We start from the raw sequence: 17,165 nt of genomic DNA on the forward strand, positions 1-17,165 counted from the left end.
TGACCTTACCTGTTCTTCTGAATATCTGCTTCAAATGAAAGTTTACTGACAAAATGATATTCCAATCCTTGCCTCTCATGGACTTTCTTTTGCCTTGTTGTTGCTGCATTTAAGTAAAACTAGTCATTAGAATTATAATAATCACTGAATGTGAAAACATGATTGTTTCTTTATTTGTCTGGAATGGCAGGCTCCATATGGTATGGATGGTTCAATCAACTGGATACCACACTTGGAAGCAGAAGCTTTGGGCTTCAAATACCAAGGATTATCTCATCCTTGTGTGTTTGTTTTGTGATGGAGAAAAGGAATAATAGGATGTGGAACAAGAAACTGTCCACTGTTTTTGTCCCAACATCTGTCTCTAAACACTTCGGGGATTAACATTGGAGTCAATAAGTCATCAGATCTTTTGGACATTAATCTCTATGGATAATCTGTCTTTAAAATTATCCCTAAAATTCATACCACAGTTTGGGATCTAACTTATTGTCTTTCTACTATAGGTCTGAGTAAATTCTGGTCTTCCTGGACATCATTAGGTCATTGTTATGTCATTCCTCAGGACTTTCTGAACAGATTTCTGCATTACAGGTTTGAAACCAGGGAAACCCAGTGGATGTGGTCTATCTAGACTTTCAAAAGGCCTTTGATAAGGTGCCACACGGGAGGCTGCTGAGCAAGGTGAGGGCCCATGGTGTTCGAGGTGAGCTGCTGGGATGGATTGAGGATTGACTGTCTAACAGAAGGCAGAGAGTTGGGATAAAAGGTTCTTTTTCAGAATGGCAGCCGGTGACGAGCGGTGTCCCGCAGGGTTCGGTGCTGGGGCCACAGCTGTTCGCATTATATATTAATGATTTGGATGAGGGAACCGGGGGCATTCTAGCGAAGTTTGCTGATGATACGAAGTTAGGTGGACAGGCAGGTAGTACTGAGGAAGTGGGGAGGCTACAGAAGGATCTAGACAGGTTGGGAGAGTGGTCCAGGAAATGGCTGATGGAATTTAACGTGAGCAAGTGCGAGGTCTTGCACTTTGGCAAAAAGAATAAAAGCATGGACTACTTTCTAAACGGTGAGAAAATTAGTAAAGCCAAAGCACAAAGGGATCTGGGAGTGCTAGTCGAGGATTCTCTAAAGGTAAACATGCAGGTTGAGTCTGTGATTAAGAAAGCGAATGCAATGTTGTCTCTTATCTCAAGAGGGTTGGAATATAAAAGCAGAGATGTACTACTAAGACTTTATAAAGCTCTGGTTAGGCCCCATTTGGAGTACTGTGTCCAGTTTTGGTCCCCACACCTCAGGAAGGACATACTGGCACTGGAACGTGTCCAGCGGAGATTCTCACGGATGATCCCTGGAATGACAGGTCTAGCATATGAGGAACGGCTGAGGATACTGGGATTGTATTCGTTGGAGTTTAGAAGATTAAGGGGAGATCTAATAGAGATGTACAAAATAATACATGGCTTTGAAAAGGTGGATGCTAGGAAATTGTTTCTGTTAGGCGAGGAGACTAGGACCCGTGGACACAGCCTCAGAATTAGAGGGGGTCATTTCAGAACAGAAATGCGGAGACATTTCTTTAGCCAGAGAGTGGTGGGCCTGTGGAATTCATTGCCACGGAGTGCAGTGGAAGCCGGGACGCTAAATGTCTTCAAGGCCGAGATTGATAGGTTCTTGTTGTCTAGAGGAATTAAGGGCTACGGGGAGAATGCTGGTAAGTGGAGCTGAAATGCCCATCAGCCATGATTGAATGGCGGAGTGGACTCGATGGGCCGAATGGCCTTACTTCCATTCCTATGTCTTATGGTCTTATGGAAAAGGAAAATCCAATTTTCATTGTTTGAAAAATCAAAAGATATTCTAAAAAAAAATTAAACACAATTCAGTGCTGTTCATATGCACATTTTAAACTGCCTTCTGACAAACCAAGCAATTAGAAATGCAGTAACTTCCAAAGTAATCAGAAAACACCAACTGCAGTGCAACCATCATAGTAGTATTGATATCAATGACACCTTAATGTTGGGCATCTTCTGAATGAACCTAGATGAGTAATTTTTCATCAAGGGTGAGGACACAAAGTAGCTTGAAAACATGTTTGTAGTTATCGAAGTTTGTTTGGGTCAGAGCATCATATAATGCCACCTGCTGGTTAGTTCCATTAAACACAGCAGTAGATCAATCAACCTAAAAACTTCAAGATTTGGAGATGCCGGCATTGGACTGGGGTATATAAATTAAAAATCACGCAACACCAGGTTATAATCCAACAGGTTTAATTGAAAGCACTAGCTTTTGGAGCGCTGCTCCTTCATCAGGTGGTTGTCGGAGCAGTGGTCCGAAAGCTAGTGCTTCCAATTAAACCTGTTGGACTATAACCTTGTGTTGTGTGATTTTTAACTAAAATCTTCAAGCATAGAAAGTTGAAGAAAGAATCTATATCTGAAATAAATGTTTAAATTAACCTAATCAGGCTAATCTTGATTTTATACCAGTGCAAGGACACCAAGAAAGTAAATTTGCTTTTCTACTGCAGTAAAGGGAATCTTTAAAATTGTTTCATCTGTCTATAGGTACAAAATGTTCACTTTTAACAAGCTAAAATTGTTACAAGGATGTTTGATATTTAATGTTACTTGGAGAACTTAGGTTTTGAAGAACTATGGAAAATGGATTTCAATTTTTGTGAAAATACCTGGACTATATTCCTAAAAGATATCATTGAAAATTCATTGTTTCACTGAAAATTTAGCGACCTTAGAGACTTTTACTACAAACAAACTTTGCTATAAATCACATGCCTGGTGATCACAGCTTGTTTCGTTGAAGATCTCTACTGGTGTCATTTCACACAGTGACTGGCTCTGAGTAATGTTGTTTTATCTGGCTGGGAAAGGAGGGAAGCCTGCAAACAACAAGCTGAGTTGCAGGAAAACAAGTGAAAAACATGTTGAATTGGAGAAGAGCTTACTATGAAAAAGCAGCACAGCTGATCCCCTTCATTTCTGAAAAGAAAACCTTTTTGTTGAGTTCAGGGTGAAACTGGTTTGATCTATTGAAAGAGTGATTGAAAAAACATTCCAAGAGAGTATTTCATAAGCTATTTGTACTGCAAGATTTTAGAGGTAGCCATCTGTGACTACACCAATCAGAGCATCAGATGAAATTATTCGGGAATATTTTACATTTTTTTTGCCTATAAGAGTAACCCATTGAGCAAAGTATTTTTTTTCAGAAAGCAAATTTCCACAGAGAATTTCTTTTGCATTTTATAAGTATGTGTGTATGTTTATGTTTTGGGGATATTTAGAATGATAAGCATTTGTACTTCTATATTATTGACTCAATTTTAACCAATTATTGCTCTTTATTGAATACATTTTGTTTTGATATTCATGCTTATTGTTTATTAAGAATGGTTATTATCGTGCTTAATAAGAAACCTGGTTCACAGATCTTGTTTAAAACCTGATACAAATGAGATTTATTAATCATCTCGGTAAATGGTAAAGGTTTTTATTTTATGTTGCAGCTACTACGATGGTGCCTACCCTGGCATGATTGTAATAATATCCCAATATCTTTTATAAACTAGCTCATTATAAAGGGAAATAATGAAACTTATTAAAAACGGTTATACATGTACTGTATAGAATATCAACTCACTGAGAGCCTGCTATTGGGTGCAATACAATCTTGGGCCCTGATAGTGGTATTAATCTTGGATAGGTTTACATTGAAAATTTCTATGTAGCATAATATAATTCTAATCCAGCAGTTCTAAATATTCCAAATTTTATTTAGGAATACTGTAATGACGAGTTATTGTCTGTTCATTTTACCAAATTCTAATTTTGAACAGAAGCTAGTTTACATCAGTCTATCACTCATCTACATCAAACCCAAATCTACTTAAGTTTAAATGATTAAATGCCTTATACTTACAAGGAACGGCCACATTATAGCGGTTGGGATTCTCTGCTACAATCCTTTGTCTCATCTCATTAACCTTTGCTCCTATAGAACCTGCATAGATGCATAGAGACAAGAAATAAATTTTATTGGCTCAAATTAGTTATGGTGTCCACATTATTCTGTACTGTTAATCATTAAGTCATAGAGATCAAGAGCACGGAAAAAAACACTTTGGTCCATCAAGTCTGCACTGGTCAAAAACAACCACTTGAGAATTCCAGTCCCATTCTTCCACACTTGGCTCTTAGCCTTGTAAGCCTTGGCATTGCAAATGTATATCTAAACACTTCTTGCATATTATGAGGGTTTCTCCCCCTACTACTTTTACAGGCAGCGAGTTCTGGATTCCCACCATGCTCTGGGTGAAAACATTTTTCCCCACATCTCCTCTAAACTTTTTGACATTTACCTTAATATACCTTTAGATTTTGATTAGTACTCGAAAGGTTTATTTTCATCCAATTTAACCCGTTACAATTCTTATATGAGTTCAGCAATGAGCTTGATGCAGTAATATTCCTGAATGATTTCTTTAGAACTTTCCATCTGTCATTCTTTAATTGCACGGGATTAAAACTTGGAAGTAGTCATGTGATTGTTCTATATGTACTGAATCTGGTACATACCAACAAGCACCACCAGCCTGTGCACATCATTGGGGCGTCGTTGGTAGGCAACCACTTCTTCATAGGTTAGATGTTCTGCATCTTTCTGCTCAGTCTGTTTCTCTTCATTTTGATTTGCATGTCGGTCTTTCCTACTGAGCCGAAAACTTCTCCGTAAACCAGCTGAAATGCATCATTAACAACAACTTAAAAATAAGCAACTGCACAATGCTGATATATATTAGTGATATACCCTTACATGCAATACAATGTTAATACTATGGCAAGTGACATGGAGATTTTCTATTAAAATAAGCAGATGCTCTGCTTCCTTTGAGGAGATGGCATAGATTCATGTTTAGTTCATGTTGCCAGTCCTTCTGCATACCCAGGATGTTTTCATATTGTTGACATCCTGGTTTCCAAAGCCCTCTATAGCCTTGCCCGCTCCCTAACTCTGTAATCTCCTCCAACACTACAACCCTCCATAATAACTGCCATCCTTTAATTCTAGCATCTCTGATTTTTAATACTCCACCAGTGGTGTCTTAACCTGAAAAGGTTCCAAGCTTATATTCCCTACCATATAAATCCTCTTCTTGACCTCTTTCCTCATTCAAGATGCTTATAAAATGACCTTTTGTGCTAGGTTTTTGGATATGTGCTTTAATATGTCCATAAATGATTTAATGTCAGATTGTGTTTTATAATGTTCATATGAAGTGCCGTAGAATATTCCTTTATGTTAGGAAAGCTATATAAATCTGAGGTGTTTTTGTTAATTACAACTTACTTATGTTTATTTGTATATAAGTAATTCACAAACTTCCTCCTCTTGACTGACACCTTTATTTTGATAGTAGTGAAAGACTTGAGGGTTTGTAGTTACTTAGTTATTTTTTGACTTTGTGGACGTTTATTTTCTTTTTGTGACTTAGTTCAATAGCACAGTATGCCTCCCAGTTGTTTTATTCATCCTTTTCCATACAAGCTTTGTCAGCTTTTTTGTTGTTAGTCTTGGTATGGCCATACTAAAAGACTTTAGGGTCATGATTTTAACCTGTACCCATTAGCCCTTGGCATTTACTTGTCCAGCATGGTACAATTTCCATAACTTTGCCGTCAATTCACACTTTCTCTGGTATTATTCTTTTACTACTCCCAGTTCACTTTCTTAAACTTCTCTCATTGCCTTGAAATTGGTGAGTTTAAAGTTGACTTTCTGAATATTGATATAAGATATTTACATATGATCCTGTCAAATTTATACAATTTATTGCCTGAAATGTTATGATAGCCATTTCTAGTACATTTTTTGAGTGTTGCTAGTTGGCAAAGGACTGACTTGAAGGCTGGTAGCCATTTCCCATCCATTCCAGGCAGAGAATGGACTTAAAACAGCCTGGCTGCTAACATTCCCGTGGTCTAATAATTCTGTGGGTGGCCGGACAATTAATCAAAACTTGTTAGAAACCTGCTTGAAGTTACAATTCCTTGCTTTACCTCCATTAATCCATTTGCTCCATAATACAAGAAACTGGGAGTAGATACTATGGTATTGAAGAATCCAACAGACATTTATTACAAATAACTAATATGTACAGACATTACATGCCCTAGGCATATAGGTGTCTGGGTTAATATTAAACCTTTATGCTACAATGGAGGAGCATGTTTCCCATAAAGTGTCATGCGTCAAATGATCCAAGGTAAGATGAAATGCAAGATGTTAATGTACTCATGTCACATGGTGTGATTTCATGGCAAAGTTTCTTAGAGGTATACTGACTGTAAGACAAAATGCATGGATGTGTTAATCCTCATGCGTTATGAACGATGTGTGGGCCTTTTCCTAGAGCAACCTGCCTATTTTGCCTTTGGGTATTCTACTAAGAAATCTTTAGATTTGTCAGTAATCTTCAAGTGTATTTAAAAAAAAAGTTCCAAAGTGACTTTGAAGCCAGTTTTGCATGCAAATGGAAACCCAGATATATATTCATTTTTCAGTGCACTGCTTCAGAGGTCAAGGATGTGAATAGTTACCTTCTAATCACTATCAAGGAAACTCTTCTGGACACATGAACCTGTGTGGGCAGTATTGATCTCAGCAGTGATAACCTACCCAGTGACACTCTTTGATTCAAATCTAAATTTTCCAATGATGGTAATCATGTTGAAATAAATCATTTAATGTCAGCATTAAAATAACAATGATCAGAAAATCTAGGCACCACTCTGTAAGCTGCAACCTGAACCTATTTGAGGAAGGCAGTGAAAGCAATTGGCACAATGGAATTTTAACCTTTAGAGTGACTTGAAAGAGGGGAGCTTAAAGGAGAGAAACAAGAGAAGAGAAAGCAAGAAATGTTGGTACAGTTTGATAGTAATTGACCCAGGTAGTGGTTTAGATGGAAGTACAAAGCTAGTAACTATGTAATTGTTTAGCAACAGCTCTGAATAAAGAGTTAGAAAAGAAACCAATCTTAATTCACACTTTTTTTTTTGGGAAAAAAGATAAAAAATGGCAAAATACTAAGGTTCTAATGAAATTATATTTTTGAATAGGAAATTATTGTCAGAAGCCTTGCAAAGCATAGATAACCAGGACCTCTGTTGCATGATGGTTGAAGAGGTCAAATTCTGTTTGATTATTTCAGATTCTCCAACTTCTCTCATGTTATTAGTTTTATCACAGTCAAAGATTATGTTAAATTGTAATTGAGCAATTGGTTTATACAATTATTCATTACTACTGGAGGATCAAATTGTTTTCTGATTCTGAGCTGTTTGCTGGCATTATGGGATTGAATGTTATGGGTTTCCTAGAAAAATCACAAATCAGTGGGCTTGACTTTAACTTTAAAAGATGCATGAGATGGATTAGCAGAATCTAGATTCTCACCTATGTACAGCCCATTCAAATACCCATCACAATCACAGTCATCTGAAGAGACAGGGAAGCAGTAAATAGAAAGAGAAGAAATAATCAAGGTCAGAAAGCAGAAATGTTTTGTCAAGAAAATCTATTTGTGTTTGACAACAGTAAATCAATAGCAATTACAAAGCAGTCACATGCCAAGGTGGGAAATAGAAAACATTGCAGGGTGATTAAGTCACAACACATTTCCTGGAGTTGTCCAGCTTGACCTGAATAATAAATCCTTGAGTAATTTAGAGACCTAGGTTTATGTCATGGAAACAGGCCTTTGTCCATGCCAACCAGTTTTCACAATTAGGCACAAGAGAGGACTGCAGATGCTGGAGATTAAGAGTCGAGAGTGTTGTGCTAGTAAAGCACAACAGGTCAGGCAGCATCCGAGGGGCAGGAGAATCGACACTTTGGGCAAAAGTCCTTCATCAGCAATGAGGCTGGGAGCCTTGGAGGTGGAGAGATAAATGAGAGTGTTGTGGGTCTGGGGGAAGGTAGCTGAGAGTGCAGTAGGTGGATGGAGTTGGGGGCAATGATGATAGGTTGGAGCGGATAAGTGGTAAGGAAGATGGACAGGTAGGACAGCTCATGAAGGCGGTGCTGAGCTGGATGTTTGGAACTGGGATAAGGTTGGGAGAAAGAGAAATGAGGAAACTGGTGAAATCCACATTATTGTGTGGTGGGGTCCGTTTATAGGTGGCGAAAATAACTGCGGAAGATAGACAGTTCCACGTAGCCGACAAAGAGACAGGAATGGCTGGGGCCCGTGCGGGTGACCATGGCTACCCCTTTCATCTAGAGGAAGTAGGAGGATACAAAGGAGAAATTATTGAGGGTGAGGACCAGTTCAGCCAAACAAATTAGAGTGTCAGTGGAAGGGTACTGGTGGGGCCATCGGGAGAGGAAGAAACGGAGATCTTGGAGGCCCTGGTCATGGTGAATGGAGGTGTATAGGGACTGGATATCCATGGTGAAGATGAGGCGTGGGGGGGCCAGGGAAACTGAAGTCTTGGGGGAGGTGGAGGGTATGGGTAGTGACCCGAATATATGTGGGGAGTTCCTGGACCGGGGAGATAGGACAGTATCGAGTTATGTGGAGACAAATTTGGTGGGACAAGAGCAGGCTGAGATGATGGGTTGGCCGGGGTGGTCACGCTAATGGATCTTGTGGAGAAGGTAGAAACGGGCGGTACAGGGTTATCGAACTATGAGGTTGAAAGTTGTGGGTGGGAGATCTCCTGAGGTGATGAGGTTGTGTATGGTCTGGGAGATGATGGTTTGGTGATGGGAGGTGTGGTCATGGTCGAGGGGGCAGTAGGAGGAGGTGTCTTCAAGTTGGTGTCTGGCTTCAGTGGAGTAAAGGTCAATGCGCCAAACCACCACTGCACCCCCCTTGTCCACGGATTCGATGGTGAGGTTGGGTTTGGAGCAGAGGGAGTGGAGGGCTGTACATTGTGAGGGTGAGGGGTTGGAGTGGGTGAGGAGGGTAGACAGTTTTCACAAGTAATCTAGTCCCATTTGCCTGCATTTGATCTATATCCCTCCACTCCTATCCTGTCTATGTATATGACCAAAAATTTCTTAAATTGTACTTACCTCCACTACTGCCTCTGGCAGCCTGTTCCAGACACTCACCACCCTCTGTGTGAAAAACTTGTTCTTCTGAACCCTTTTGCACTTTTCCCCTCTCACCTTAAACCTATGCACTCTAGTTTTAGACTTCCCTACTATGGGAAAAAGCTGTTGCTATCTGTTGTATTTATGCCTCTCATGATTTTATAGACCTCTATAACATCACCTCTCAATCTCCTATGCTCCAGGGAAAAATAAATCCTAGCCTATCCAGCCTCTCTTTGTAACTCAAACCTTCAAGTCCAGGTTGTATCCTAAGAAATCATTTTCAGCCCTCTTTCTAGTTTAATAATATCCTTTCTATAGTAGAGTGACCAGAGTTCCACATGTGGCCTTACGCGTGCAGTGTTCTATATGTGGCCTTACCAACATCTTGTACAGCTGCAACAAGACATCTTAACTCCTATACTCAATACTCTGACTGATGAAAGCAAGCATGCTGAAAGCCTTCTTCACCGTCCTGTCTACCTGTGACTCCACTTTCAAGGAGTTATGAACTTGTACCCCGAGGTCTTTTTGTTCTATAACACTCCCCAGGGCTCAACTCCACTTACTGAGTGTGTAAGTTCTGCTCTGGTTTATTCTACCAAAATGCAGCACTTTGCATTTACCTAAATTAAACTCCATCTGCTATTCTTCAGCCCACTGGCCCAGTTGATCAAGATCTTGCTGTATTCCCAGATAACTGTCTTCACAGTCCACTATACCACCTATTTTGATGTCAACTGCAAACTTACTAACCATACCTCCTAAATTCTCATCCAAATCACTTACATAAATGAAGAATAACAATGTACCCAGCACCAATCCCTGTGGCACACCAGTGGTCACAGGCTTCCCAACCCTCTAGCACCACCCTATGTCTTCTACCTTTAAGCCAATTTTGTATTCGATTGGCCAGCTCTCCCTGGATCCATGAGATTTCACCTTACTCAATAACCCTCCATGTGGTACAGGTGCACAATCGGAAATGCTCAGGACCAGCTGGTTTTCAGAATTCAGAAATTTTTGAACTTCAGAATAAGTGATAGTTTGATGGTGAAATTTTTAAAAATCTTACTGAAGACCAGACTTACTGTGAGTAAAACGGGCCCTGAAACACAATTGAGGCCTGCCAGTGTTGGGCCATGCTTCCCCCACCCCAACCATGTTGCATCTGAGTGACATGTATCGAGCGGGTATGGAGTTGGGTTAACTGTTTACATGCCAAACAACCTCGTTAATGAGAAAAAAATCTTCATAAAAAGACCTTCGGACTTTGGAGCTTTTTGGATTTTGGGATTTCGGATAAAGGATTGTCTAACTGTACCTTCTCAAACACCTTGCTATAGTCTATTTAGATAATGTCTACCGCACTGCCCTCATCTACGTTCTTGGTTATCCCTTCAAAAAACTGAATCTAATTTGTGAGACACTATTTCCCATGCACAAAGCCATGCTAGCTATCCTAACAAAGTCCTTGCCTCTCCAAATACTGGTAGATCCTGACTCTCAGAATCCCTGTTAACAATTTACCCACCACAGATGTTAGGGTCACTGGTCTGTAGTTCCTAGCAGCCTTTCTTAAATATGATACAACATTAGGCACCCTCCAAAGAGGGTTGTGTTTGTTAGGAAAATGCTGCCTGAAAGGGTGGTTGAGGCAAGACCAACACTCAGAGAATTGAATAAACAGAGGAAGAGGATTAGATTTTCTACAGTGTGTAAACAGGCCATTCGGCCCAATAAGTCCACACTAACCCTCTGATGAGTAACCCACCTAGACCCATTCCCCTAACCCATATTTATCCCTGACTAATACACCTAACACTATGAGCAATTTAGCATGGACAATTCACCTGACCTGCAGGAGAAAACCAAGTACCCAGAGAAAACCCAAACAGACACAGGGAGAATATGCAAACTCCACTCAGACAGTTGCCCAAGGTGGGACTTGAACCTGGGTCACTGGTGCTATGGAGCAGCAGTGTTAACCACTGGATTAGTGGTGCTGGAAGAGCACAGCAGTTCAGGCAGCATCCAACGAGCAGCGAAATCAACGTTTCGGGCAATAGCTCTTCATCAGGAATAAAGGCAGTGAGCCTGAAGCATGGAGAGATAAGCTAGAGGAGGGTGGGGGTGGGGAGAGAGTAGCATAGAGTACAATGGGTGAGTGGGGGAGGAGATGAAGGTGATAGGTCAAGGAGGAGAGGGTGGAGTGGATAGGTGGAAAAGAAGATAGGCAGGTCGGACAAATTAAGGAGACAGTCAGTAACTGAGCTGGAAGTTTGAAACTAGGATGAGGTGGGGGAAGGGGAAATGAGGAAGCTGTTGAAGTCCACATTGATGCCCTGGGGTTGAAGTGTTCCGAGGCGGAAGATGAGGCGTTCTTCCTCCAGGCGTCTGGTGGTGAGGGAGCGGCGGTGAAGGAGGCCCAGGACCTCCATGTCCTCGGCAGAGTGGGAGGGGGAGTTGAAATGTTGGGCCACGGGGCGGTTTGGTTGATTGGTGCGGGTGTCTCGGAGATGTTCCCTAAAGCGCTCTGCTAGGAGGCGCCCAGTCTCCCCAATGTAGAGGAGACCACATCGGGAGCAACGGATACAATAAATGATATTGGTGGATGTGCGGGTGAAACTTTGATGGATGTGGAAGGCTCCTTTAGGGCCTTGGATAGAGGTGAGGGAGGAGGTGTGGGCACAGGTTTTACAGTTCCTGCGGTGGCAGGGGAAAGTGCCAGAATGGGAGGGTGGGTCGTAGGAGGGTGTGGACCTGACCAGGTAGTCACGGAGGGAACGGTCTTCACAGGAACTGTAAAACCTGTGCCCACACCTCCTCCCTCACCTCTATCCAAGGCCCTAAAGGAGCCTTCCACATCCATCAAAGTTTCACCTGCACATCCACCAATATCATTTATTGTATCCGTTGCTCCCGATGTGGTCTCCTCTACATTGGGGAGACTGGGCGCCTCCTAGCAGAGCGCTTTAGGGAACATCTCCGAGACACCCGCACCAATCAACCAAACCACCCCGTGGCCCAACATTTCAACTCCCCCTCCCACTCTGCCGAGGACATGGAGGTCCTGGGCCTCCTTCACCGCCGCTCCCTCACCACCAGACGCCTGGAGGAAGAACGCCTCATCTTCCGCCTCGGAACACTTCAACCCCAGGGCATCAATGTGGACTTCAACAGCTTCCTCATTTCCCCTTCCCCCACCTCATCCTAGTTTCAAACTTCCAGCTCAGTTACTGACTGTCTCCTTAACTTGTCCGACCTGCCTATCTTCTTTTCCACCTATCCTCTCCACCCTCTCCTCCTTGACCTATCACCTTCATCTCCTCCCCCACTCACCCATTGTACTCTATGCTACTCTTTCCCCACCCCCACCCTCCTCTAGCTTATCTCTCCATGCTTCAGGCTCACTGCCTTTATTCCTGATGAAGGGCTATTGCCCGAAACGTTGATTTCGCTGCTCGTTGGATGCTGCCTGAACTGCTGTGCTCTTCCAGCACCACTAATCCAGTATTTGATTTTCAGCATCTGCAGTCATTGTTTTTACAGTGTTAACCACTGAGCCACTGTGCCGCCCTGAAAATATATTGTAATCAGAGGGGGAAACAAGAGCAATGGATCGAAAACTAGATAACACTGTTAAAGAACTAGCACAGAGACTAAGTTGAGTAGCCTTCTATGCTGTAAAGTATTATGATTCTATAAACCACCATTCAGAACTCTCAATGTCTTTGATCAATGAGACCAGGTCCAGGATTTTAGCTGGAAGATTGGTAGATAGAGAGAAGGGCAAGACAGAAAAACTGAGCAACTGAGGTGAATGGAGACATGACAAGGATCATATGGGAATGGACTGGAGGTTGGGCAGTTGAGGGTAGGGGCAGGCTGTGATGCTGAACAGGAAATCTGTTACATATTGGTCTAAAAGTGTCAATACCTAATTGACTGCCACAAGTACCGCTCAATGTGATGGGCACTTGGGCAAAGACAAAGAAGCAATTCCAAAGAGACCTGAAATTAGTGTGCTCCAAAATGTCTCTTTCATGACACAACTCAAGTTCAAGTCTCACAAACTTGATTGAGTTTTTTGAGGAAGTAACAAAGAGGATTGATGAGGGCAGAGGTGGTAGATGTGATCTGTATGGACTTCAGTAAGGCGTTCGACAAGGTTACCGATGGGAGACTGATTAGCAAGGTTAGACCTCTTGGAATACAGGGAGAACTAATCATTTGGATACAGTACTGGCTCAAAGGTAGAAGACAAGAGGGTGGTAGTGGAGGGTTGTTTTTCAGACTGGAGGCCTGTGACCAGTGGAGTGCCACAAGGATCGGTGCTGGGCACTCTACTTTTTGTCATTTACACAAATGATTTGGATGCGATCATAAGAGGTACAGTTAGTAAGTTTGCAAAATTGGAGGTGTAGTGGACAGCGAAAAGGATCTGGACCAGGATGGGCCAATGGGCTGAGAAGTGGCAAATGGAGTTTAATTCAGATAAATGTGAGGCGCTGCATTTTGGGAAAGCAAATCTTAGTAGAACTTATGCACTTAATGGTAAGGTCATGGGAGTTTTGCTGAACAAAGAGACCTTGGAACGCAGGTTCATAGCACCTTGAAAGTAGAGTCGCAGGTAGATAGGATAGTGAAGAAGGCGTTTGATATGCTTTCCTTTATTGGTCAGAGTATCGAGTACAGGAGTTGAGAGGTCATGTTGCGGCTGTACAGGACATTGGTTAGGCCACTGTTGGAATATTGCGTGCAATTCTGGTCTCCTTTCTATCGGAAAGATGTTGTGAAACTTGAAAGGGTTCAGAAAAGATTTACAAGGGTTGGAGGATTTGAATTCTAGGGAGAGGCTGAACAGGCTGGGGCTGTTTTCCCTGGAGCGTCGGAGGTTGAGAGGTGACCTTATAGAGGTTTACAAAATTATGAGAGGCATGGATAGGGTGAATAGGCAAGGGGTCGGGGAGTCCAGAACTAGAGGACATAGGTTTTGGGTGAGAAGGGAAAGATATAAAAGAGACCTACGGGGCACCTTTTTCACGCAGAGGGTGGTGCGCGTATGGAATGAGCTGCCAGAGGAAGTGGTGGAGGCTGGTACAATTGCAATATTTGAAAGGCATTTGGATGGGTATATGAATAGGAAGCGTTTGAAGGGATATGGGCGGGGTGCTGGCAGGTGGGACTAGATTGGGTTGGGATATCTGGTTGGCATGGACGGGTTGGACCGAAAGGTCTGTTTCCATGCTGTACATCTCTATGACTCTATGACTCTAAGTAATCTGTAATTAGTTGCAGTAATGGAATAATCTTTATTTGTTTACTCAACGAGGGCTTCTAGTTTGACCAGGAAGCTAACTGTCCTCATTCTCGCAACAAGATAAAAAAAACTGTAGAAAAGAAACAAACAAAACAAAGGGGGGAAGGTATAATAATAAGATTGAATGGAATTTTGGGAGCAGTGGCAAAAAATTAGAAAAATGCAGCAAAAAATCGAAAAAAAGAAACAGTTTCTGGACATTGAGAAAAAAAGCTGCATTTGTCCCTTAGGTTAAAGCCATAAGTTCAACTTCTCACTATTAAGCAAAAAACCATCTAATTTCCGCATATTTGCATCTCATTATTACAAACTCACATGATTTCTGTCCAGATCCCAATTCTCCTCTCCTTCCCTGAGAAACTAGATGTTGTCAATTGCCAACATGAAAGTCAGTGGTTATCTGGCGGCAGCAGCTATTGTCTGCTTCTCTTGGCTTTCAGACAATTCTGTGTTCACTACAACACTGTTGCATGCTCCATGTAAACTGTCCTCTTACACTCTTTGTCTCTGCAAGTAGGCTTCACCAAATCACTACCCTCACTACTTCCCCACTGCCTCTTTCAGACCAACTCACACAGCACTTCAGCCTTTCAGGATTTTTCTTTGTAGCTCAGGGACGGTTATGAATTGCAAGCTTTTGCCAAGGTCCTTTTACCTGCAGGATCACCCATGTATCTGCCCGGGCACTGGATGTGGTGGATCGGGGTCTTCATGTTTGTAGCCAACCTGTTCATGGAGGTAGCCACATGTATGCATCTGGATTAAAACAGTACTGACAATGTTGGTGGACTCCATTCTTTGAGATGTGGAGACCTCCATGGACAAACAACCCAGAAAACTTCATTGTGTTGTGCTGTGCTGCTCTCCCATTGCATAACTCATTCTTATCTTGCAACATTCTTTGATCCAGTTTACTGAAATCCTTTGACAAATCAATGTACTGTTCCTGTGCCTATCTGTGCATTTTGACAAAGTCATTAACAGCAGAGACCGAGGATTGTCCTCTGCCTGGGGCTGAACAAGTGCCTGGTCTCTGACAATCCTGTGAGTGACAGAGAGCTGGACATTTCCTTTTCAACCAGCTATGGAGATGCGTCAATGATGTGCTCACCAGATTGTGCTCCCAGGGCTAATCTAGATTGAATATTCACTGAGGTGACAGATTAGAGCTGGTGGAGGGTGTGAGCGAGAGTTTTGCCCTGTGCATCCTCTGTGGCTTCCTTCCCCTAGATGGAGCTGGATGTGAAGCTGAGGGATCCTGCACAGACCTCTTCCTGGCCGAATTTCAATGTATACCACTAGTGCCTGCATAAGAATGGAGATGGAATTAGATTTGCTAAAAGGGATAAAAGCTTTTGCAGGATAATAATGAGTTAGTTTTGGATGCAATGGGAGAGTAGCACAGCACAACACAATTAAGCTTTCTGGGTTGGTTGTCCATGGAGGTCTCCACATCCCCAATATAAGCAAGTTTGTCCTTCTCTGGGCCAGTTTATTATCATCTTGTGCAGGGAGGAGACTTGTGTCCCCACCTCTGACTGGTTTTCACCCCCCTGACCTGGTTGTGAAACATTTTCATTGTCATAGAGTCATAACTGTAGAAGCAAGCCCTTCAGCTCATCATGTCAATGTCGCCCACCAAACACTAAACTGAACTAGTTCCATTAATCTGCACTTGGCCAATAGCTATTTAGTCCTTCAGTGACAGAAAGAGAGGCATTGAGTATAACGAAAGTAGATGGAAGACTCATTAGTGAAAATGCATGAGCAAGAGAGGAGTTGAGTGAGTGAGTAGAAAACACGGAGAGCAGTAGGGTTACTATTTTGGGAGGGTGAGAGCTATTGTCAAGTCATGCTGTATGCAATTGTGAGAGTTATAATCCATGATGAAAGACATGTACAGATGCAGTGTTCAAGTGCGTGGCTTGTGTTTGTGAGGTAGTAGAGAGAAAATAGTAGCACTTACCCTTGTGGAGTACAGAAGGTCATTCACCTCTGCCTGTAGTACTGTGCATTGCTTTAAAGTCCAGATAATGTACTGCTCAGGCTGCTGCCTGGGACTGGTTGCTGTCTGGGACCGAGCTGCTGTCTGGGCCTGGCAGCTGTCTGGGACCAGGCTGGTGGTGGTGGTATGACCACCTTTGCTGGTCTGCAGATAAAAGGAATGGCTTTCCTATCCACCACCCCATTCACCAGTACCTTGAGGACTCCAGTCCACAAAGTCAGTTCCAGACCATTTCTGTGGGGAAAATGCTGTACACCACAGTATGGAAACCAGTTCCTATCTGGCAGTGCCTGATGTGCCATGGAGTTGGCGTATATATATGGCACCCACAGAGTGAACATGGTAACACTATAGCTGCAGTGAGCACCCTTGCTTTTCCTGCTGCATGATTCTCCAAGATGGCCACAAGGAGGCCTATTGCATAATTAATGAGATGCAGAGTGGAAGATTGTGTGAGGAAAATTCATCATGGCTTATGGTGCACCAGGCATCATGAATCGCACTCTTATAGCATTGCTTTAAAAAAAAGAAAATGCAAATTCAATCTAAAAAATTAGCCCAAGGGACTTAGAAACAATGTAAATTGAAAAGTTACACATATCAAAATAGACTTTGCATTTGCTGTGCATAATTGATCTCACAAACCTTGATTATAGAAAGTGTATTAAAATATCTCAACAATTTAAGAGTTGCTATATTTGATGTATT

General features: G+C 42.2%; 1 protein-coding gene across 3 annotated transcripts in view; it reads right to left on the bottom strand.

Moving 5' to 3' along the window:
- LOC140465805 (MAGUK p55 subfamily member 3-like) overlaps positions 1-17,165 on the bottom strand; it is a 93,982-nt gene that overhangs the window by 11,680 nt on the left and 65,137 nt on the right. For all 3 annotated transcript variants that reach the window (XM_072561593.1, XM_072561594.1, XM_072561592.1), the window contains 4 exons: positions 7,486-7,527; positions 4,605-4,766; positions 3,949-4,029; positions 10-103 (listed from right to left, as the gene is read on the bottom strand). In XM_072561593.1, the coding sequence (XP_072417694.1) occupies positions 10-103; positions 3,949-4,029; positions 4,605-4,766; positions 7,486-7,527 (379 nt within the window). The remainder of the gene's footprint in view (positions 1-9; positions 104-3,948; positions 4,030-4,604; positions 4,767-7,485; positions 7,528-17,165) is intronic.

Source organism: Chiloscyllium punctatum, chromosome 42 (assembly GCF_047496795.1).
Source record: "Chiloscyllium punctatum isolate Juve2018m chromosome 42, sChiPun1.3, whole genome shotgun sequence".
Taxonomy (NCBI): Eukaryota; Metazoa; Chordata; class Chondrichthyes; order Orectolobiformes; family Hemiscylliidae; genus Chiloscyllium; species Chiloscyllium punctatum.